This window comes from Esox lucius, chromosome 7, assembly GCF_011004845.1.
Source record: "Esox lucius isolate fEsoLuc1 chromosome 7, fEsoLuc1.pri, whole genome shotgun sequence".
NCBI classification, from domain to species: domain Eukaryota; kingdom Metazoa; phylum Chordata; class Actinopteri; order Esociformes; family Esocidae; genus Esox; species Esox lucius.
The window spans coordinates 47946909-47972010 of record NC_047575.1 but is presented as its reverse complement, the minus strand read 5'-3'; the positions used below and the strand labels follow the sequence as shown (position 1 = coordinate 47972010).

Here is a 25102-nt window from a genome sequence, read left to right as displayed (position 1 = left end):
TCTATAAGCTGGACTGACAGTAATATTTCTGCTGATAGAACGTCAGATATCATGATGCTGTGGTCAGCAGGACTCATGTCATCACGTGATTTTAAAGAAGTTATAGGTGAGCATCAGCAGTCCTCTGAAATCTCCCCTTAGGTTGAAGAGAAGGAAAAAAACCTTTGACCCTTTATCAATTGCTTCCTTTTAGATTGCTATCTCAACAAGGACACAGCATGTGGTTGTACAATACCTGCTCCAGCAGCTGGCAACCAAAGGGTTATTTTCCACTGCTGTCCAAAGCACACAAACTGCCCTACTTGGCAGACAGTGAAGACGAAACTCCGCCCACTATATAAAGCATTGGCTGCCACTTGGCTACACAAAACTACTGGTACTGTACAGTTGTATCTAAAGGATTGGTTGAATAAGTTACAGGGGCATGACAAATATCTACAATTTGTCTAAGTTTATAAATCAGTGGAAGTAATTGTTGGACTGTTTCTTTATGCATTCAACTCTCTCACTCAGGGAGAGCAGAGACGACCTAGCATGAGTTATATTGCTTACATTGCTCTCCAGCACTAATGCAACTTGATAGGACTTTGTGAAATAACGACTATCTACACATGAGAAAAAAGGAACGTTCTGTCACAGTGAAACCACGACGTTGGCGAACCTTAATCAATTGTGATACATTCCATATTCATTTCATGTGATAAATGTCAGTCACGTGTTGTAAATTTGACCTTTTCTGATATCTTTCTGATAGCTTGTGCACTAAGACCAGGAGCTATCAGTGGGTATGTTAGACAAGGTCAATTTAAAACCAGACAGCTGAGAAAGATTTTTGTTTTGTTCAGGATGTTGGTCTTACACAAACAACAATGGGCTCCCCTAACCACCTGACTGAGGATCAGAAAATAAATACAATTTTATAAATATAATGAATTTAACTCTCTGAAATATCATTAAGAAATTGAGGTTAAGGGGAACTGTATAGAGCTTGTCTTGAAAATACAGATAAGTGAAGAAACTGAAGCTGAAAAGGGGTGGGATATTAAAACAAGACAATGATGTGTGCAGACCTCAAACATGCAGTGCTTACAAGATGACTTGTTTTAAGACTGTTAGCTTGACAGAAAGACTGTTAGCTTGCTACAAGAAACGTTTGAAATGTGTGATGTCTACCATACTGACTGGGTGCCCAACCTTTTGCACATGCCACATTTACTCTTTTTTCCCCAATATGCTACATCCCACAAATACATCGTAACTGTGCATTTAGATTTTACTTTACTTTTCACCTAGAAAATCAAGAAAACACGTGGCACTCAACAGTACAATATAAGTGTACAGATTTACAAAAACAACTCTTTCCAGCGTGCCGTTGTGTTGGTTAACCTTATTTTGGGAAGGCTACATAGAACGACAGAGGGCTTTCAGTGCATCAGAATGTCACAGGACAGCACTAAGCCTTAGTTATTCTGAACAGAGTCCAGACAAAGTTCAGCAGGAAGGTGTCGGAGTTTGTTTGGACCCAGTCCGTTGGACTAAGCCCTGCATGGTCACTGACTACTGACATTTGCAGAGAGGTTTTTCTAGGAAGACCTTTAGGAGGGTTTCCCCCCTTTCTCATAGCAGCGCTGCCACACTCAGAAACCCTGTATCTGATGGGCAAACGGGGTCACATTTAATTTACGGACACCTCTGGCCCCGCCCTGCCCTGGGAGAAAGAAACCCTTTGTCTCCTGGACCAAAGCGATACACAGCAGTGGACCTACTTTGGGGTTAGTGACGTTTCATTGTGCCTTGTCTAATGGCAGGGGTGTAGGGTGGAGGTGGGGTGGGGTGGGAGAGTAGCAGTGCCTTTGTAGACACCAGACATTCAGCTTCCCTCCAAAGCATCAGTTCCCTGTCTCTTTAAGTCAGGAGATAATGAAGAGAGGACGCACGCTGAGGAGCGCTGAAACACTGTCAGTGGTCAGGTCTGTCAGCACAAGGTGCCTTTATCTCCTCAGAGGTTTCCGCGGGCATGCTGTGTAAGGTCTCTCTGTAAAGAACCACCTGCCACAAAAAAGGCTTTTTATACCTCAATAATAAGGGCGAGAGGGAAGGAGAGAGAGAGGAAGACTATGGGGGCGGGGGGGGGCAATGATGGTGCAAGGAGTTTACCTGATACCTGCAGTCTGTCTGTCCGATAAAAACCCACTGGCTGAAATAGTGTTTAACGTACTGAACTGGAGGCTGTTCCATGCCTAGAGATTATAGTGTGTCTGCGGTCTAGAGTGGAGTGTGTGTACGTGTGTGTGTAATAGAACTCCGACCAATGCAAACCCCAAACATCCAGAACAAGTCAATTAGAAAAGGATTACAGTCTTGAGATCTATCAGACTGATGGGAAACCGAGAGGTCCATTTGAACTTTGAATGCCAAGATACAACAGAGAACAAGAACACTTGATCTGAAGCCCTGTTCTTAACATGTCTTTCATCCGTCCACATTCTGACTCTGCCCACATATTTAGACGGGTTTAGACAATTAAAAAGACATGACCAAATTTCCCTGACCTCCCCTGGAAAATGAATTTGCAAGTGTAGAGAGTTCTGGTCAGTTAAGTCACCATTCTCTTCTGTCTTCAGTCTGACTCCTGATGTGTACATACAGGAGAGTACACTCTAACTTTGTGTGGGGAAGTCAGACTGTGAAGGAAGAGGTACTAGCTAAAAAGTGTGACGTCATTTATATGCCCAAGATACAAACAAGGCTTTTGATAGCTTCTGGTTATAGTTGTCCTGATTCACACACACGCACGCACGCACGCACACACACACACACACACACACACACACACACACACACACACACACACACACACACACACACACACACACACACACACACACAGAAAAGGTTTTACATTTCTGGGGTGTATTAATATTGGAAATGAAGATCATTCATAAACATTGCTGTATAAGGTTTCATTAATCCTCTGCCTGTACCTTTGTATTGGTGCCATCTTGACTGAACCAAATCAGACCAATGCTTTAAAAAGGCATGTCAGGTGGCGATGTTGTCAGGAGCAAGAAAAAACGTTAAACACTTTTGAACGTGAACAAACATTACAAGACTACATTTATTTTTAATTGAAACATTTTGCTGGGGTTGGTGTTCTGTATAATAGAATAACTATATCATATTCAGGTACACTAAGCAAAAATGTATACGCAACATGAAACAATTTCAAAGATTTTACTGGGTTACAGTTCATGTAAGGAAATAGTTTAATTTATAATTCCTTAGGACCTAACCTGTGGATTTCACATGAGAGAAATAAACTCTTTGTTCATATGGAAAATATGCATTATCTTTTATTTCAGCTCCAGACCCATACATAACCTTTACACATTGCATTATCTTTTATTTCAGCTCCAGACCCATACATAACCTTTACACATTGCATCTATACTTTTGTTCAGTCTATATAAACGTCTCTAAATCTAGCTATATATAATAATATAATAATGCATTCATTTTCACTTTTTCAGGTTGGTTTAGATACATTTTGAAATACCTAGCTATACATAAATAACATCAACAACGTGTCGTTTTATGTCAGCATACACATACAGTTCATAAACATGCGTAAGACAAAGCACAGTAAGTATTAAAAATAACAATATGAAACCATGGAAAATATATGACATTCCCAGTTCAGCACGTTCATTTATCTTGCCCTCTTCATAAGTGAAGTGTACATATCTCTTGTGTCCTCTGAATAAACTAAATGACAAGACATCACTTTGGATGCAGTAATAATTCACAGTAGGTTACATTCAGTGCTTCCGGGACCATGTTATACATGCCATAAACACAAGTCAAGTGTTCTCAAAGAAAAAACTAAGACATTTGAATTAGCCAAGCTGGCAGAGAAGTGTACTTTAACGTTCAGTAATTAGGGAGTTGTGCAGCCTCTGTGTTATCCCAGTTGTGTTACAGAGTAAGAGAGAACATGTAGATCAATTCAAAAAAAATTCTGTATACAGACTAAGTGGCCATAACACAGTCATGTCAACATTTGAATCGCACTGATACATCTATTCATGTTGAGCCACGCTACAACAAACATTTGTGCCCTTCACCTGCCTTATTGACAGCTGAAGAAATAAAAATAAAAAACATTTTCTGCAATTCTACACATTTTGCAATAGGGCGAGAGTAAGTGGTTGATGTTTAAACACACGCCTTTTGCAATTCTACCCATTTGGCAGAGAAATAATATTTCAATTTCATAATATATTTCAAGCGATTCCAGCCATAGTGCCTTGGGGTGGAGATGATTTTGTTTATATAGTAAATAGTAAGTCAAGAGCCTGACTGAGTTCCTAAAAAAGCTCTTCAGGCGACCTAACCTGATAAGCTGCTAATTCCCTGGGGCTAACAACCGCCTCTGTTTATCAGACCCTTAATGGGGTAACGCTAAACATCGCCGTTCAGGCTCCCCGTCCAGCTTCCCGCCACTCGCCTCATGACCTACTGTCCAAGGGGGTTCTGGAGGGAACCAGAATGCTCACGACTCCATCGCCGCCTCATCATCATCATCCCACCTGTTCCTTCGCCTCCTCCCCTTCCCCCTCCAGGGACCGACCAGCCTCTAAACACTTTAACACCCTGAGTGGTGCGTTCATCATGGGTCAGCCTTTGCCCTTCGGTTCACCCCCTGGGCCCTGGGTGATTCCCGTGGGTTTAGGTCAACGGCGCCGTCCTCACACCCGGACAGTGATGCCTGGGAACCGAATGTCTACCTGGCTGGTGACGCGGCGATGGCATCGTGGGGGCCGTGGACATGGCAACGTGGGGGGGGTGGACATGGCAACGGGGGGTGGTGAACATGGCAACGCTTAAAGGTGAATGCCGTGGCAATCTCTCTATTCTCCCCTCTGCAGTTTTAAACTTCAGAGTATTTATGACCGTTGGCTATAATTAGCAACGACCTAGCACTCACACGTTCCATTCAAAAGCACATGATCACGTGTCAAACAGGTCTCAGATTTATTGCCGTCTATGTTTAGAGTCTAGAGCGGTCAACGGGCCACCTGAGCACCGGGCAGAGGCTGCTCGCATTTCCTATTGTAACCTCAGGCTGAGGATGACTCAATGACTGCTCTGTCATTAGGCAAGGCCGCAGGCTGACCTTGTGAACTCTACAGTAATTAGCTGAGTAGCATTAATTAACTTCGGAATATAAATTTGAGAACTCTGAAGTCCCTAGAATGTTTTTTATGAGCTTGGTGCGTATTAGTCTGGGTTTTGTGCTTCGTCCAGCGTTCATTTGTCTGTCGATTTGTCGTTGTTTTTCTATTTTTGAGAGGTCGTTGTGTTCATGCATGTCGTGGTGCGGCTCGGAACGCCTTCCTGCCTCTAGTTGGGCTGTGACAGTCCCATTGCCATGGCGATGGAAGCCACGAGCAGCGTGGCGCTGGCTAAAACCACAGCACCTCCAGACCGGTACACCATGCGTCCGTTCAGGGGTTGCACCGGTCGGAAGGTAGCCACCATGGGCTTGCCGTCCTTGAACTGGAGGTTGGAGAACACCTCCAGCTGGAAGGTGGAACAAAGACACAGACACACAGATGTCACTAACTAAAGTAAGAGGTATAAAATAAATATAGCTTCTCAGAGTTCCCAAAATGTTTTGGCCCGAAACACCATTTCGATACTTTCATGAACCCACCATATAAAAAACTAACGGTTACGTAATCATTGGCCAGTGTTAACTTCTGTAATTTTTCGTAAAGTTAAAGTTTCTTATTGAGAAGTTTGGAAGACTATTGTTCATTGGTGATTTAGTTTCTTGGCTTCTCCAGTAGATATGTCCTGCACGGCTTGTAGGCGTTGCCGAGGGACACAGAAGACAAGTACATGGTCATGAGACCCAAACTGTTAATAGGCGCCTGTACCTGTTCTTTACTGAGAGGAATGGGATTCTCAAACACGGTCCAGATGACCGATTCAGTGCAGCCGGGTGTGGTGAGGGAGCCCCGGTATCGGTAGTAGTTGGTCAGGTTCTGCTGGGAGGGAATCAGCTGTTCCAGAGACACGGTGCCCAGAGAGGTGTTGGTACCTGTAACAACGCAGTGGTCAATTGGGAACACTGAGCACTGAAACCAATGGAGTTACATTATACCTGGTTTACACCAATGTCTTTACATGCAGAACAACTAGATGACAGGAAGTATACTAATCTTATCAAAGCATTGATGCTGGAAGCAGAATGATCACCAATGGAAATTCAGACTACAACATGAAACGTCATCTCCCATGAATGAGGCAATTCATACATTTTACTTAAAAACAACAAATAAGCATATCCTGGTAAATGCCAGATCTTTATGGCAATGCATCATTCACCCACATTTAGTTGACACCAGGCCATGGGGTGTCCGAGATTTGACTTGACTCTAACCCGATGGATTGGACCAGAACCAGAAAACATTTGTGGAAAGGAACATATCTGGAAATCTGTCATTGGCTTTGGTACTCTGATTAGAGGTGATTGCTGATGGTGTTTTCTACAAATCCCGTCATTTTTAAGTCACCTACTGTAGGTGACTGCAATGGAAAGGAACATGATGAATGGCAGTTTGACTCACATACTAACCGATGTACTGTTCATTGTTTGCATTTTTCTTAGCTTGCTTCATTAATCTTAAAGTTGATGGCACGCCGCCCCTAAATTTAAAGTGACCGCTACGCTACGCAAATCAGTCTGTGTTATACTGAAATGTTTCTCTGCGATTAAACCTTCGTTGAGCTTAGCACAGCAAGAGCTGCTACAAGTGTCTGCAAACACCACTGCAACAACAGGCAGGACGCGGCGTCGTGAAAACTGATGCTAGCAGGTGCTAACTGGGTGAATGCGACTAACTAGACACACGCAGATCCTCCCGACAGCAACAATCCTGCTTTTCTAATCTGACAGGCATGTAAGAGTGAAGTATGAGAAACTATGCCGCCACAACCACACTTCTACAACAATAACAACAAGCAACACAACAATAATAACACGAAAGGCAGGCAAGTCTGACATTTGGCACGTGACACATTTTAATAGTTATAGCTATCTGCCTGGACTAACCAGTGTCATTTGGTACCTGACGGATCTATGGTTCCTAAAGCCATAATCTGGGGGCTAAAGCCCACCTAAAATAGGCCTAGCGACGTCCTCTGGATGATACAACTGCTGGAGAACCCGTTAGTTTTGACTTATACTCACCGGTCATCCTGATGCTCTGGAGGGCATTTATAATGGGATCATATTTTCTGTTGACACGGTTGGATTCCTGGGAAGAAATAAAGTACATGAGAATCGCATACAGTGCATTCGGAAAGTATTGATACCCCTCATCAACATTTTAAACCAAATAAACCAAATGTATAATTTATGATTCATAAATCCAGAATATCCCATAATAATAAGAGAGATTTGCAGCAATTTATTGGAAATAAGTGGAGAAATATCTGGTAAGTATCCAGACCCTTTGCCATGACACTCTAAATTGAGCTCAGATGCACCTGGGTCCTTTGATCATTCTTGAGTCTCTTAAATCAATCTGTGCAAATTCAATTGATTTGGGATTATTTAGAAAGGCACATATTTTCTATAAATAAAATATGTGGAGAAAGTTTATTCTCAGAATTTAGAATTCTCTTTATATCAAAAAATGTGGAGAAAGTTAAGGGGTCTGAATACTTTTCAGAGCTACTTTACAAACAGTATATCAACATACTATAGGCTACATATTAAAGGTTTATCAGTTTACATCACTGTGACCTTTGGGGCAGCAAGACAACCTAATAACTAAACAATAACTAAAAAGTCGTTCTCTTGTTGAACAAGGCAACTTACCCTATTTGCTTTCAAGTCACAGCTGAAAATGACAATATAAAACCACTAATGGATTTTTATTATATTATTTCATGGTCTTATTAACACTCTAAGATCTTTATCCTTTAAATTATAAACGCAACACTTTTGTTTTTGCCCCCATTTATCATGAGCTGAACTCAATGATCTAAGACTTTCTCTATGTACACAATATTGTTCACAAATCTGTCTAAATCTGTGTTAGTGAGCACTTATCCTTTGCTGAGATAATCCATCCATCTCACAGGTGTGGCATATCCAGATGCTGATTAGACAGCATGATTATTGCACAGGTGTGCCTTAGGCTGGCCACAATAAAAGGCCACTCTAAAATGTGCAGTTCCATCACACAGCACAATGCCACAGATGTCGCAAGTTTTGAGGGAGCGTGCAATTGGCATGCTGACTGCAGGAATGTCCACCAGAGCTGTTGCCCGTGAATTTAATGTTAATTTCTCTACCATAAGCTGTCTCCAAACGTGTTTCAGAGAATTTGGCAGTACATCCAACCGGCCTCACAACCACAGACCACGTGTAACAACACCAGCCCAGGACCTCTACATCCAGCATCTTCACCTCCAAGATCGTCTGAGACCAGCCACCCGGACAGCTGCTGCAACAATCGGTTTGCATAACCAAAGAATTTCTGCACAAACTGTCAGAAACCGTCTCAGGGAAGCTCATCTGCATGCTCGTCGTCCTCATCGGGGTCTCGACCTGACTGCAGTTCGTCGTCATAACCGACTTGAGTGTGCAAATGCTCACATTCAATGGCGTCTGGCACTTTGGAGAGGTGTTCTCTTCATGGATGAATCCTGGTTTTCACTGTACAGGGAAGATGGCATACAGCGTGTATGGTGTCGTGTGGGTGAGCGGTTTGCTGATGTCAACGTTGTGGATCAAGTGGCTCATGGTGGCGGTGGGGTTATGGTATGGGCAGGTGTGTTTTATGGACAATGAATACAGGTGCATTTTATTGATAGCATTTTGAATGCACAGAGATAATGTGATGAGATCCTGAGGCCCATTGTTGTGCCATCACCTCATGTTGCAGCATGATAAAGCACGGCCCCATGTTGCAAGGATCTGTACACAATTCCTAGAAGCTGAAAACATCCCAGTTCTTGCATGGCCAGCATACTCACCGGACATGTCACCCATTGAGCATGTTTGGGATGCTCTGGATCGGCGTATACGACAGCGTGTTCCAGGTCCTGCCAATATCCAGCAACTTTGCAACGCCATTACAGAGGAGTGGACCAACATTCCACAGGTCACAATCAACAACCTGATCAACTCTATGTGAAGGAGATGTGTTGCACTGCTTGAGGCAAATGGTGGTCACACCAGATACTGACTGGTTTTCAGGCCCCCCCGGACCCCCCCAATACAGTGAAACTGCACATTTTAGAGTGGCCTTTTATTGTTGCCAGCCTAAGGCACACCTGTGCAATAATCATGCTGTCTAATCAGCACCTTGATATGCCACACCTGTGAGGTGGATGGATTATCTCGGCAAAGGAGAAGTGCTCACTAACACAGATTTAGACAGATTTGTGAACAATGTTTGAGAGAAATAGGCCTTTTGTGTACATAAAGAAAGTCTTAGATCTTTCAGTTCAGCTCATGATAAATGGGGGCAAAAACGAAAGTGTTGCATTTATAATTTTGTTCAGTGAAGTATGGTAAAAATTATTAATAAAATTATGAGATATTAACCTCATAGAAAAATCCCAGGACTGCAACTCCAGATGGGTCTTTCAACGCATCTTCCAAGTTTGAGTGTTTTTCTTTCATGTGAACAATATGCAGCTGTTGAAAATAAAATCAATAAAAAGATGTTACCAAAACAACCATTAGTCTTAGTAGTATTAAAACCAAATCTAGGCTGAATTTAAGCTCAGTCTTAATTACACCATAATCCTCTCTCTGACTTGGATGAGAACACATCCATAAAAAAATGCACCTGGGTCCTTTGATCATTCTTGAGTCTCTTAAATCAATCTGTGCAAATTCAATTGATTTGGGATTATTTAGAAAGGCACATATTTTCTATAAATAAAATATGTGGAGAAAGTTTATTCTCAGAATTTAGAATTCTCTTTATATCAAAAAATGTGGAGAAAGTTAAGGGGTCTGAATACTTTTCAGAGCTACTTTACAAACAGTATATCAACATACTATAGGCTACATATTAAAGGTTTATCAGTTTACATCACTGTGACCTTTGGGGCAGCAAGACAACCTAATAACTAAACAATAACTAAAAAGTCGTTCTCTTGTTGAACTATGTGAAGGAGATGTGTTGCACTGCTTGAGGCAAATGGTGGTCACACCAGATACTGACTGGTTTTCAGGCCCCCCCGGACCCCCCCAATACAGTGAAACTGCACATTTTAGAGTGGCCTTTTATTGTTGCCAGCCTAAGGCACACCTGTGCAATAATCATGCTGTCTAATCAGCACATCCATAAAAGTCAGACTAGCGGCTTCCTCTATGGCTTTACCTCCATGGGGTACTGCTCTCCGTCAATGGTGTGTTCTGACCCTGGTCCTCCTTTATTGCCCCAGTGTAGATGGAACTGCACCGCCTTATAGGGCATCTCCAGGTCTCCACCAATCACAAAGGCGTCGTGGGGCAGGGTCACCTGGACTGATACGGTGAAATAAAAACTAATCTCACAACACAGTACCATAGCGTGTTGTAGAAGTCACTAGAACTCCATACGCTCCTGGAGGGAGATTCATTTACAGTCAATCAAGCCTCACTGAGTGAAGACACAGCAGTCATGTGAAAAGACAATCCAGTGAAATTTACCAGAGTGCCCGTTGTTTTTTATCAGGCCTCCAAAGGAATTCTGATAGTTTTTGAACTGGAAGGCCGTGAGACGCTCATCCGGTAGAGTCTTCCGGTGGACGATGTTGATGGGGGATTGGGCTCTTCCAGCACAGTCTTTATTGGCATGCTCCCACTTCTCTGGACCTGTACAATGGTGGGGAGAGAAGAGACATTACAAGCTTCATTAAGCCACAGACAAGGACTGTTTGAAGTGTGTTGCTTCATTCATCTGAGTAAAAACAGTTTTGAGTGGTGGGCAAGTGTTTAATTGGGAAATCATTTATCAATCAGTCTGGATGGGTGTGTGTTGAAGTGAATTGTGGAATGGTAGCTGTAAACTTGCTCCTTGATTAACTGTTGATGGTGGTGGGATGCCGCTTTTATGGTGTCTTCATGAAAGGATCCAAGTCAGTGTGTTTTGTGGACACGTTTCAGTGTGTTGTGTGGACACATTTCAGTGTGTTGTGTGGACACGTTTCAATGTGTTGTGTGGACACGTTCCAGTGTGTTGTGTGGACACATTTCAGTGTGTTGTGTGGACACGTTTCAGTGTGTTGTGTGGACACGAATCAGTGTGTTGTGTGGACACATTTCAGTGTGTTGTGTGGACATGTTTCAGTGTGTTGTGTGGACATGTTTCAGTGTGTTGTGTGGACACATTTCAGTGTGTTGTGTGGATACGAATCAGTGTGTTGTGTGGACATGTTTCAATATGTTGTGTGGACATGTTTCAGTGTGTTGTGTGGACAAGTTTCAGTGTGTTATATGGAAACATTTCAGTGTGTTGTGTGGACCCATTTCAGTGTGTTATGTGGACACATTTCAGTGTGATGTTTGGACACATTTCAGTGTGTGGTGTGGACATGTTTAAGTGTGTTGTGTGGACAAATTATTTCTTGTTCACCTCTTTGCACCAAACTCACCATTACATGGGCTGGAACAGGTGTGCTGGGACTCGTAGCACCAATCTGAAAGAGCATGAGAGCTTCATCATAATTACTCGGCTCCTAACAGTCAGCTCAGTCCAAAACAAAAATAAACATCCAATAACACAACATGTTGTTGTATGGCTAAAATACACATTTAAGTCAGGATCATAAACCAAGACATCAAATCCTACAGTACCTTCTGAAAGTTTTCAGACACCTTTACTTTTTCCATATACTGTTGTGTTATAGACAATTTATTATTGATGACATTTTTTGCCCTCAGTCTATACACAATACCCCATAATTGGAAACAAGGAATGTTTTTAGAAATGTGTTTAAATGTATTTTTTACAAATCAAAAATGGACATTTCGTAATTCAAAATCATTCACACTGTTTATTTATTAATTTGTAGAAATGCCTTCGGCGGCAATAATAGCTTTAAGTCTTCTTGGGTATGACTCTACCAGCTTTGTACACCTGCATTTGGGCAGTGTCTCCCATTCTTCTTTGCAGATCCTCTTAAACTCTTTCAGTTTAGATGGGAAGCATTGGTGAATTGTGATCTTCTTGTCTCCCCACAGATTTTCAAAAAGTCCAGAATGTCACTGAGCCACTCAAAAGAAATACACAGACTTGTCCCAAAGCCACTCAAGCTTGTTTTGGCTGTGTGCTTCTGGTCGTTGTCTTTCTGAAAAATTAATCTTCACCCCAGTCTGAGGTCCATTGCTCTGTTGATCAGGTTTTTTTTAATGATCTCTGTATTTTGCTCTGTTCCTCTTTCCCTCAATCCTGACCAGTCACCCAATCCCTGCCGCTGAGAAGCATCCACATAGCATGATGCTCACACCACAGAGCTTCACTGTAGGGATTGTTTTAGTCATGTGATGAGGGGGAGCTTATTTTTCACCAAAGATTGACAGTGTAATGAAATGAAAAACCCATGGAGAGTATTTCAGGATGGAGAGTAGAGGTGGCAAGGCAGGGCAAGGAAGGGTGGTGCCGAGCAAAGCTGGGGTTAGAGGTCATCATTCTAAAATAATGTACAATGAACAAAATTATAAACACAACACTTTTGTTGTTGCCCCCATTTATCATGAGCTCTAAGACTTTCTCTATGTACACAAAAGGCCTATTTCTCTCAAATATTGTTCACAAATCTGTCTAAATCTGTGTTAGTGAGCACTTCTCCTTTGCAGAGATAATCCATCCACCTCACAGGTTTGGCATATCAAGATGCTGATTAGACAGCACGATTATTGCACAGGTGTGCCTTAGGCTGGCCACAATAAAAGGCCACTCATATTTGAGAGAAATAGGCCTTTTGTGTACATAGAGAAAGTCTTAGATCTTTGGGTTCAGCTCATGATGAATTGGGGGAAAACAAAAATGTTGCGTTTATAATTTTTTTCAGTGTATGTTCAATACATTCTTATTCCATGGCCCCATAAAGACCTACAAAAAACATACATGTCTTCCTGGCAGTGACCTCATACTCTGAGTCAACAATGTTCAGACACTCATCATATTGTTTAACCCTCGCGATCAACGACAACAATCCGCTCTGAAGTCTATTTTGAGGACAGAGAGAGAGCTGGGCTGTAACACAAACAGTCGTCTCTAGATATGCTGGATAGTTGCCATTAACTGCATCCGTAAGATTGCCATCGTATTTATCAAATCTGCCCTGATTATCAATAGTTTGTTGATTTTTATCTTTCCGCCAACAATGAATTGTTCAAGTTTTGCTCAAAGTCAACTGTTATTGCCGGCCATACAAATTGCCCTGATAATACACAGGAATTGTCTTTTGTATTGTTAAAAGACCTGGAGGCACACTAACAACTCAATGGTTCAGCTTTATCACTCCGAGCTGCCAGAATATTCACAGAAAACACAACCTTTAATCTTCAGAGGTCACACATTTTTGCATGTTTGTTTTGAAAGTTTATTAATATTTCACAATGAACCTGTATGTTCCCACCTTGCTCTTGCATGGAGACATATCTACTGCCGTCTTGCAAATGAAAAAATCGTGATAAACACACGTACAAGTGTATTATGGGGAGGATACCCCACTCTGTGAAAGCTGTATTTTATAAGACCTTGAGGGGTCTTCTCTTTTTTACTGAGCTGAAGGAAATGACTGGTTTTATTCTTTAAGTCATTGATGGGCAAGTTTGTTTTTCTCTATACTGGCATGATTTTGGGCATTTCAGAACTAAACCCAAATAAACCCTGCAGATGGTGTAAATCTGGAAGGTCACAGTGTACCCATATGGTGCTCTTAATAATATATTGCTCTGAATAAATGAATACAATTAAAGCTGATCAAAGAAGCAAGCATGGAGGATTGGAAAATGTGTCCCCTTTGCATTGGCCAAGCTGCGCCTCGCCAGATAGCCTATCCATCAGAGCATCTGGCTTAATCTAAAGGTTGTTAGATCAAATCCCAGAACGGCAACCACCCTGGATGTCCATTGGGACAGCCCCCTGAACCTCTCCAATCCGCAGGGGCTGGGTTAAAAGCGCAGACAAATGTTGGTTAGATTGTGTGTGTAATGGCCAAATACCTATTGCCATAACCTGGCTAACTTATGCAATAACACACCAGAGTGTGGTATATGGCAAATATACAACAGCTATGGACTGTTTCTTTTGCTGGACACAAACAGTGTCCAATGCTTTTGTTAAATGTAATTGTAAACTATGCATTCATGGAATAGTATATATATTAAAATTCCTTTATTCCTTTATAGATATATATATTCTAAATGGTACAATATATATATATATATATCTATGAGGGAATTTTAATTTTATAAATCCGTCGTAAATTATTCACGTCAAATATACAAATTACATTAAACTATTAAAACCGCAATTTTCTTTTCATTGATGTTAGGCGATTGGAACCAATTTGTTTATAGGAATAACTCGACGCTTCTTAGATATTCACACCAGCTCAAAGCAACATGGAACAATGGGCTTCCATTATGTTAATCTGATAGTGCTTAGAGAGGGGTTTCGAGCGGCCAATACGTGGGGAACTGTCAAAAAGAAACGGAAGGCAATTAAATGAAAATAAGCACGTCCGTCAGAAGTCGATTACCACGAAAACCACGTGACTGAGATTGGCGATCTAATTGTGCTCTTTATGCGTACCCTGCAAAACAACCCGATAATCCCATTAATTAAGATACATGACTTCACAGCACTCTTGCCTCTTCGTCTGCAGACCTACATAGTACATAGGACACGTGGGGCCATACTCTAGATTTCCTAAATTTTACATGGTGGTCTGGATCCCCCCCAATATAATTTATTATTAAATGTCAAAAGAAGTTTCCTTCCCACAAGGCACTAACGCAGAGCAACTATCGGCGTTACTGCCTTTACGCACGGCATAAGCTTCCCCTAAAACGTACTATGATTTTGACGCACCTCCAATATATTAACATCAGTCATTATACAGTCAGGCACAGGTTAGCTGATTCAGCCGCGATACAATATCTAGATTTTTTTTAAGACAATTTATGAAAGGACATATTGTGCGTAAAATCAGTATATGCGACAGCTGCTCGGTACAACTCCATGCATAAGTTGCCAGAGCTGGCTATTGGAGGATCCTGAGCTTAGTGGAGAACCCGTCACAAAACAGCGTGATCTCTCAATATCCGCAGAGCAGGCAGGTTCAATTTGGGAACGCTATAATTTGAGCACTATAAACACGACTACAGAATCAAACTCCTAGACCTCAATTTTATCTTGGATTAAGGTTCGCTTTTTTGAAAGATTTGGACATGAAAGATTTGAAAGATTTCGAGCGTGATAGCAGCCCTGCACTTGTCTATTTTATTGGCTCGCTCTGATTCCGTGTGAGGCACTGGTGCACGTGGAAGAATCCTATTTGGAAAACTGTCGCTTCTTTGTTAGCTTTCTTTTATTCGTTGCCCGGCATACTCCACCGGACACCATTTTGACACCTAAATGCCGACAACACTGCCACATTGATCTGTTGATAGAGACTCTTTCAGTGTGTCATTGAGCTGACTGTGCCAGACTACGTGTTTTCCTCGTGAGAGAGAAGGAGAATAGCGGGCGCTCCGGGGGATGTGATATATATGTGACGGACACCGCAAGTGCTGGAAAGCGGTAGCCTAATTACGGAGTAGTGCGCGGGACAGTATCCTTGATGTTCAAAGCTAAATGTATTCAGTTGTGGTGAATACGTTTGTTTTCTCTCAACTTCATATCACGTTCACTAGCGAAATGTTTTCACATTCATAGATGCTCAAATACGTTGGCTGATAGTTCGCTACCGATTCGTTTTAAATAGCCTACTGTAATATATAGATATAGCCTAGCCCTAGGCAATACAAACACCTAATATGTGGGCTGTTGTGATACAGAGATCAAACTGCACTTGCTTTTCATTGGTTATAGGTCAACGTGAATGCAGGCTAATGTATGTAATAAATAACCTTTTTGAAAACGATACAATTCAAATGCACAGGTATGTTGATGATTAATAAAGATATCTACATCTTCAATATCGTACAACATACATCGAATGTGTTTCAGGTGGGCTATCTGGTCGACTTTGGTGTAGCCGAGTAGACTACTTAAAAAATAATAATGAGCCCTAAATTATGTCATGATTTCCCCAATGGAAGTTCCGATTCATAACCTGTTGCAAATTTATAATTTAAGCACATACATAACATAAAAACCTTTCTTAATGTCTACTGAGAAGATGTCGCGTGCCTTGTCACAATAATTTTATTGTTCAAAGTGACGCTGTTATTCGGTGCATTTGATAATTAAATCATTTTGACTTTAACATACATAATCGAAATGTAAAGATTGCCTATGCCTACGCTTAGTGGTATTAAAAAAATGCTTTTGCTATAGTGAGTCTGTATAACGATCAGATCCCGATCAGTTTCATTGGAATGTGCATTTTTTACTTTTTCTGGAATTATTGAATTAGTGTAATTACTGTTAAATGGGATTCTAATGGAAGCCTTTCAATCAAATTATATTTTCCTGAGGAGTGCGGGGCTGTTATATGCTGTTCTCAAGAGGAAAATAATATAGGCATTCTGCGCAATAGTCCTACCATGCAATAATACAGCGTTGACTAATTAGAGTACGTGTAGTACAGTAGTACAGTAGAGCTATACAGTATACTATGATTTTATATTAAGATATTTGTGGAGAATACGTATAGTATTTAATCTTAGCGTTATTAACCGAAGACGACTTAATAAAGCAACGGAGTGCTGCTTTATGCGACACCTCTGGTACAATGAACAGGTGAAACGTTTATAAAGAGGCCACTTATCGGCCCTAGAGGATCAGAGGATAAGTGATCCCATCACTAAGTGGATGTTATCTGTAATATCCCTGACAATTTGTAAGTTTCACCTGAAAGCTTTGAATGTTCAGACATTAGAACGTTTATGGGTTGACGGAGGGCTAAATGTGATCAATTAGGCTTTTTTGTTTGATAAAAAAAAAAACGTAAACTTATTATAGACGTAGTTCTTTGTTTGTACCATAAAATCAGTAAAATCGACTCACCTGACCCGGTGCAGATTTTCATAAAGGATGCCAGAAAAATGCATTGTATTAGATGCTGCTGCATTTTGAGGAGCTTCTCTGCTAGGAGCGTCTCTTCCCGTTCGCGGGGCTCACAATGCCTTCTTTTTTCAATGTGATCGCATTCTTTTTCCTAAAGGGTACCTATCATCCTACTCTACAGGAAAGGAACAGCCCTGGCCCCTCCCAACGGGCATCACTTCTAATAAACATCCAACCCGATTATAGCGATTGCTCGCGGATTTAAATAGTGAACTTGATTCCATGACAACATTTTCAATAATTAATATGCCGACAGGCTATTGTGACAATTCATCACCTTTGTATGTGTGTGTGTGCGTGTGCGTGTGTGTGCGCGTGCATAAGGGGTGAGGGGTGGTGCAGGTTTGGTGGTATCTGATAAAAACTGATAACCTTTACTTTTAAAGTATGTCAAATCATATCAGTTTGTCTCTGACTTCCCAGTGACGTCTCCGACCGGGAAGCTGGTTGCTGTTCTTTGGTGGGACTTTAACTGCCTAACAGTCCTGGGGTAACATTAGTCTCCAAAATCTGTCCCCTTGGCAACAGTGACTAGGATCTGGTTTCAATGACAACCCCTTTTGGCACTGGAGATCTCAATTGCACCCATCACAGTTTATTTTTTATTAATCCGTTAACCAACTTGGCTGGAATCTTGGCATCAACAACTCTGACTAAAACCACTTCATGTAGATTCAGCCTGCAGACATTTGTTTAGAATTGCAGTGTCCTGGCATGTGGATGTCCTGTTTGTTGGTGATTTGTTTGGGAAAGTTGGCTGTCGAAAGAATACCATAGTCAGATCATTTTTTTATCATTATCTAAGTCACCCAAACCGTCTGTCATTTATACCCTGGACTGTTGTCTGACATGGGAGCCCTGAATAATGCAGGAGGTTGATGGAAGACAGAAAGGTGATAAACATTCAACAAGTCATGAGTCCCTGTGTGTGTGTATGTGTGTGTGCGTGTGTGTGTGTGTGTGTGTGAGAGAGAGATAGAGAGCATGCAAGTGTGTGTATTTACGTGTATGTTTGTGGTTCAGAGCTATTTTCTCTTTGGAATGAAGGAGGGTGGGAGTGACAGGTCAAATGTTTCCCCCTAGATTGCCCCCTTTTTTGACCTGATCAGGGTCGTGGGGGGTGCACCAAGCCTGGGAGCATGGTTGTTCATTTTCATAAGACCCAAAGCTATACAAAACCTTTTAAAGATGAAGCTGTCCTCCTAGGACCTATACTACCTTTCAAAAGTTTAGGGTCACTTGGAAATGTCTTTGTTTTCCATGAGAACGTACATTAAATTAGTTTGAATAGGAACTATAGCAAAATGAATAGCAAATAAAGTAATGAACTTTAGAAATAATGATTTTCAATTGAAATGTGTTCTTCAAACACTGCTTGCATCAAATACCCTCCATTTGCAGTTATTACAACCTTGCAGACCTTTGGCATTCTAGTTGTCAATTTGTTGAGGTAATCTGTAGAGATTTCACCCCATGCTTCCTGAAGCACCTCCCACAAGTTGGATTGGCTTGATGGGCACTTCTTACATACCATACGGTCAAGCTGCTGCCACAACAACTCAATAGAGTTGAGATCCGATAACTGTTCTGGCCACTCCATTATAGACAGAATACCAGCTGACTGCTTCTTCCCTAAATAGTTCTTGCATAATTTGGAGCTGTGCTTTGGGCCATTGTCCTGTTGTAGGAGGAAATTGGTTCCAATCAAGCATCATCCCCAGGGTATGGCATGGCGTTGCAGAATTGAGTGATAGCCTTCCTTCAAGATCCCTTTCACCCTGTACAAATCTCTCACTTCACCACCACCAAAGCACCCCCAGACCATCACATTGCCTCCACCATTGACTCCAGCATCTTTTCATTTGGTCTGCATCATTGTTGAGACGCATTGTTGTTCTTTGTGATCCGAACACCTCAAACTTAGATTCTGTCCGTAACATGTTGTACGAAAAGTCAGTTTCTTTAACAAGAACAACCCTAGACTGACTAGTTTCAGAAGAAAGTTATTTTAGTTTCTGGCCCTTTTGAGCCTGTAGTCGAATCCACATTTGCTGATGCTCCAGATACTCAACTAGTCTAAACAAGACCAGTTTTATTGGTTCTTAAATCAGCACCACAGTTTTCAGTTTTGCAAACAAAATCACGAAAGTGTTTTGTAATGATCAATTAGCCTTTTAAAATGATAAACTTGGATTAGCAAACACAATGTGCTATTGGAACACAGGAGTGATGGTTGCTGATAATGGGCCTCTGTATGACTATGTAGATATTCCATAATTCTTTTTTGTTTCCATCTACAATCATCATTTACAACATTAATAATCTCTACACTGTGTTTCTGATAAATTGGACATTATTTTAATGGCCAAAAAGTGCTTTTCTTTTGAAAACGAGGACATTTCTAAAGTGACCCCAAACTTTTGAGCGGCACTGTAAATAAATTCATCAATAAAATATTATAGCATCAACATTAAAAATAAATTAATCAGAACACAATTAAGTGAATGAGGATCTCCTTAACTCTACCCGTTCTGCTTGCAATGCAGCTTTGCGACAGGGGCATGTACGGTTTCCATTCATGAATTAGTACGATTCTAATACTGACTGAGACACAGCTGTTTTAAATGACTCTGTGTAACTGAAGGACCAACTGGGGGTGAGGGACTGTCACCGAAATATGATTTTTGGACCAGCTATCCCTTTACACCTACAGTAACACTAACTTCTAATTACCAACCTTGATGCACATGTCCTTTTAGGCTCTCCCCTTCACAGGGCCCTTTTAGGCCCCCCTTCCATGAGAGCCCTTTAAGGCCCTCCACTCCATAGGGCCCATTTAGCCCCTCTCCTTCATAGGGCCCTTTGTGGTGGTTCCGTCCAACACGTATTCCTTTTGTGGCGTAAATACAGGGCTTTTTTCCATTTTGGCACGCATCTCTCAAAAGGTCTTTGTTCTACATCTTACCTGAAAATAAATATTTACCTTATGGGGACTGGAGAGATTTTTGTCCCCACTAGAACAGAAAAATCTGCACACACACACACTCACACACACACACACACACACACACACACACACACAAGCAAACACAAGGGCGCACACACACACACACAATTCAGGTGGATGAATGAAATCAGATTTCTTCCATTTCATTCAGATTGAGCTGCAAGTGAGGAAAGTAAGTAGTAGACTGTCTAGGGAGTCATGGTCCAGACTGAACTGCTTCTTAAAAAAAAGCTGGTAAACCCGGAGTGAAAATAATACAGTTGAGGGAGTGTTTAAACCAACTGTTGCTGTAATTCAGCATAAAGCCAGAAGATGGGAGCAAATTCAGGAATGCACCTTTAATTTATGTAGAGCATTCTAGCCTGCTGTTTGTACTTTTCGTAGCAAAACACACTGACATTTATTACTTTTGTCTGACATTCTGATTTGCAGTGTTCTGAATGGGAGTCACTAAGGTTGTTATTACTTTGTCCTGTGTAACTTGGGTAGTTCAGCTGGAGAAGTTCACCATTAACGCCAGGCCCTGTGAGAAAATGGATCCAGTCAACTAGAAGTCGCTCCTGAAATCATGTAACCATGGAATAACAGATGATATCATAGACCTACATTGACCCAAACTCTTATTCATGACCTGGACCTAGAATATCAGATTGGTTTTATACATACACCAGGACGTCCCGTAGAAATGACATGCAACAATCAATTCACCTTAATAAGGAGGACAGTTCCTCCTTTCTGTCATCCTCCCCACCCTGGAGGTGCACCACCCAGCCCGGCTGCCACCTCCTCCTGGCCGAAGAGAGGAAGTGGCTGTTTAATGGAGTCTGGGAGGAAGTGAGGTCATCTGGTACCCATATGTTGTAAGGTGAAGAGATAAAGACTGAGGGTTCAATCTAACCAGGCATAGCAACATTTACTCAGCGCCTCAAACGATACGAAGCGCATGGCCACCTGCGTTTCTGATTCTGAAAAGTTAAACAAGATTTTTTTTGTGCAATTTTAGGCATTCAGCTCACACTCGTATATAGAGCAATTGCTTGCTCAAGGGCAGAACAACAGATTCTTCAGTGTGTAGGCTCTGGGATTAAATCTTGTCAATGCATTGATTATTTGTCTGGTGCTGTAGGTGCTCGGTTGTTTCCCGGAGAGCCTGCATGTCTGTAGTTAGGATCGCTGCAGGTCTTATTAAGTTGACAATTAGAAATGTCAGGTTTGATAGAATCAAGATCCTCTGTGGGTGTAATATTTAACAGATGAGAGAAGTCATAACAGAGGAGTGAGCTGTATTTTGGGAATAAATGTCAACCTCCCTCAAAGGCATTGTCAGAAAAGTACTTTATGACAAAGCATTTTCTGACAAAGCCCAGTTTGTTTGGAGGGAACTTAAATTTCATGTTTTAGTTATGTGGCAGACACAACCTTACAGTTGGTGCATTTGTCTTAAGATAACAGGGACAACCATACAACTCATAGTAATTCTGTAGTTACTCATTAAGTAAAGTACATTTATGTGTAAATCATTTGTATTAGAAGGGGAAAACGGGTTTATTTTCATACACCTGTCAGCTAAATGACTGAAATGTAATACAGGACCAAGATAAAGCAGGCTTTCTGAGTGGACTGGATTAACATCCACACACTGCCACCCTGTGGACAATCTGGAAATCAAAGGAAGTTATTTCTCTTGAGAATGGGAAATCTTCAGTACACCATGTCAGACTGAAGTAATGAGTTGACCACACACTGACAATATATTTTAGGAGATACTGGCTGAGAAGGTTTTAGCCTATCACATTCAATTCCCTCAATCGGGTCACCCTGCCTACTCGGTCAGAGGGGAGGTATTTCAGCACCTTGGCCAGTGTCCGAGGATGAAACAATATCTGGGCTCAGATCCTGGCCAATATTTCATTTACATTTGACAGTCTAGTTACTACAGTCATCAACTGTAATGTGCGATATGAGTATTAAAGTGTAATTATCCTGAAGAAATACAATATGTAAACATTTCTTAATGACAATGAACAATCATCTTGTCCTTGATGCAGTTACATTCTGATGGATGGCTGTGAAGGAGAGGTCCACTTCTCTCCGCCTGTTCTACATCCTGGATTGGCGTGTGGGTGATTGGTGTACAGCCAGGCTCTTGTCTCGTGATTGGTGTTCAGCTAACCTCCTGTCTGTACCTGACCAGGATTAGTGTGAAATAGCCAGTTTGGTGTTGGTTGGCAATGTTTACATATCCAGACAGAAAGAAAACATTCTGGTACATTTCTACTAATTTCACCTCATCCTTTTAAGAGATGATATCATCGTTCAAAGGACCAGCTAGGGAAAGTTCAGAATTAGGCTGTGTTAATGTTGCTTTTAGGCATTATTAAAGGCCCTGGGGAAAGGCCCGGCCACCAGGCGCTCGCATACCAACCCCAACATAAAGTATGCTTTCAAATCTTTCTCTGAAGATAAAAACAGACCAGGTATCACAATGACAATGTTTTTTTTGTCTTACAACATGAAATCAAAATGGATACAATTATCACTGTTTGACACTTATTTGCATGAAAAGTTAATTTCCAAGTGAAATATAATATCGGCAAATAGTTCTCAATTAATTATTTACAAATATAAAACAGAAAATAATTTATTGCATTAATATTCATCCCCAACACCACAAACCATCCCCACTGGGAATCATGGTGGTGGCAGCATCAGGCCATGGGGATGTTACATTTTTGTTTACATTGAAATTATGGATTTCTTTTGTGTTGATCAGTGACAACCTCAGTAAACCATTGTTTATATATTGTGCTGTTACAATAAATATGTGGAAATGTCCAAGGGGGTGAATGCTTTTGAGAGCCCCACTAGATGTTTATTTTAACCCATAAGATATATTTTTTTCAGCGCGTGTCATTTCTTTCTGCGATCATCCGCTAAGTGACAGGTTTTACCCACCATTATGTTGCTTATCTTGTTTCCACTTTCTCAACACCCTGTGAAACCAAAGGTCCCAGATGTTACTAGGAATAACCATGACGACAACACAGGCCCAATATCTTCCAAAATCAACACTTAATTTATTTATTCACAAATCTCAGAACCTTCGTCTGATAGAAATGTCTTTGTTCTGATTGTTAAATCATTCATGTGTGGTCAGGCAGTGATCCATCTATTCTATCACCATCAGGACAACTGTTGTTTTTGATGGAGCGACCATGTGACCAGATTAAACCTTTTACTATTCAAGGGGAGCATGGGATAGATGCTTAAGTTTACTTCGTCCATGTGCCATTTGTCTGTATTTTTTTTTTTTTTTTGAGATGTCGTTGTGTTCAAGTAGAGTAGGCGGAGAGAAGTGGACCTCTCCTTCAGCCGTGGTGCGGCTCGGAACGCCTTCCTGCCTCTAGTTGGGCTGTGACAGTCCCATCGCCATGGCGATGGAAGCCACGAGCAGCGTGGTGCTGGCTAAAACCACAGCACCTCCAGACCGGTACACCTTGCGTCCGTTCAGGGGTTGCACCGGCCGGAAGGTAGCCACCATGGGCTTGCCGTCCTTGAACTGGAGGTTGGAGAACACCTCCAGCTGGAAGGTGGAACAAAGACACAGACACACAGATGTCACTAACTAAAGTAAGAGGTATAAAATAAATATAGCTTCTCAGAGTTCCCAAAATGTTTTGGCCCGAAACACCATTTCGATACTTTCATGAACCCACCATATAAAAAACTAACGGTTACGTAATCATTGGCCAGTGTTAACTTCTGTAATTTTTCGTAAAGTTAAAGTTTCTTATTGAGAAGTTTGGAAGACTATTGTTCATTGGTGATTTAGTTTCTTGGCTTCTCCAGTAGATATGTCCTGCACGGCTTGTAGGCGTTGCCGAGGGACACAGAAGACAAGTACATGGTCATGAGACCCAAACTGTTAATAGGCGCCTGTACCTGTTCTTTACTGAGAGGAATGGGGTTCTCAAACACGGTCCAGATGACCGATTCAGTGCAGCCGGGTGTGGTGAGGGAGCCCCGGTATCGGTAGAACTTGGTCAGGTTCTGCTGGGAGGGAATCAGCTGTTCCAGAGACACGGCGCCCAGAGAGGTGTTGGTACCTGTAACAACGCAGTGGTCAATTGGGAACACTGAGCACTGAAACCAATGGAGTTACATTATACCTGGTTTACACCAATGTCTTTACATGCAGAACAACTAGATGTAGCCCTGAAACTGAGACATCACAGGAAGTATACTAATCTTATCAAAGCATTGATGCTGGAATCTGACAGACAAATTGAAGAAACCGAAAGTGGTGAAACACATGCGGATGAATTGCATCTACAAATGTAGGATACATAAATTGTTACAAACATGGCATCATTGAGGCCGACTGAAAAAATTGAGGACATTATAGAAAATACTGAATCACTACAGTCTTCCTGCCTGCTTACTGCATCTCAATTAACTAATGCCGCAATTATGGACAGCCTGTACAACACAGTGACAGATACAGTTGGTGTTATCTACATCAAAGTTACATTTTTAGCTGATAACAATTAAATGTTTTAGAAAATACAAATATATGAACTCAGAGAATAGGAAGAGAATATGAGCAGAATACCACAGGTGCAATTTCTAAATGGGGTTGTGCACTGGCAGTTTTCCTTTTAAGTACATCCTACAAAAGGAAGTTGCTATCGTTACAAATCAAAGCCAGAAAGAAAAGAGAAACAAATGATAGAAATTGCAAGCATGGGGTCACAAAGGCAACACTGGAGAGGGG

At 41.4% G+C, this 25102-nt stretch overlaps 2 protein-coding genes across 4 annotated transcripts in view; both read right to left on the bottom strand.

Moving 5' to 3' along the window:
• Positions 1-3248: 3248 nt before the first annotated feature.
• LOC105006826 (carbonic anhydrase 4) overlaps positions 3249-25102 on the bottom strand; it is a 32103-nt gene continuing 10249 nt past the window's right edge. For 2 of the 3 annotated variants that reach the window (XM_020047830.2, XM_020047832.2), the window contains 2 exons: positions 24271-24434; positions 23382-23911 (listed from right to left, as the gene is read on the bottom strand). In XM_020047830.2, the coding sequence (XP_019903389.2) occupies positions 23732-23911; positions 24271-24434 (344 nt within the window). In that variant the 3' untranslated portion in view covers positions 23382-23731. Of the gene's footprint in view, positions 5394-23381; positions 23912-24270; positions 24435-25102 lie in introns of those variants that run through there. The other variant, XM_020047831.2, reaches the window with a different exon arrangement.
• Positions 3328-17435, bottom strand: LOC105006827 (carbonic anhydrase 4-like). Its single transcript, XM_010865528.5, has 8 exons — positions 17262-17435; positions 11671-11715; positions 10727-10891; positions 10416-10561; positions 9629-9721; positions 7259-7325; positions 5943-6106; positions 3328-5583 (listed from the first exon to the last, which is right to left on the bottom strand). The coding sequence occupies exons 1-8, from the start codon at positions 17323-17325 to the stop codon at positions 5404-5406; spliced, it is 924 nt and encodes a 307-aa protein (XP_010863830.2). The 5' UTR covers positions 17326-17435; the 3' UTR covers positions 3328-5403.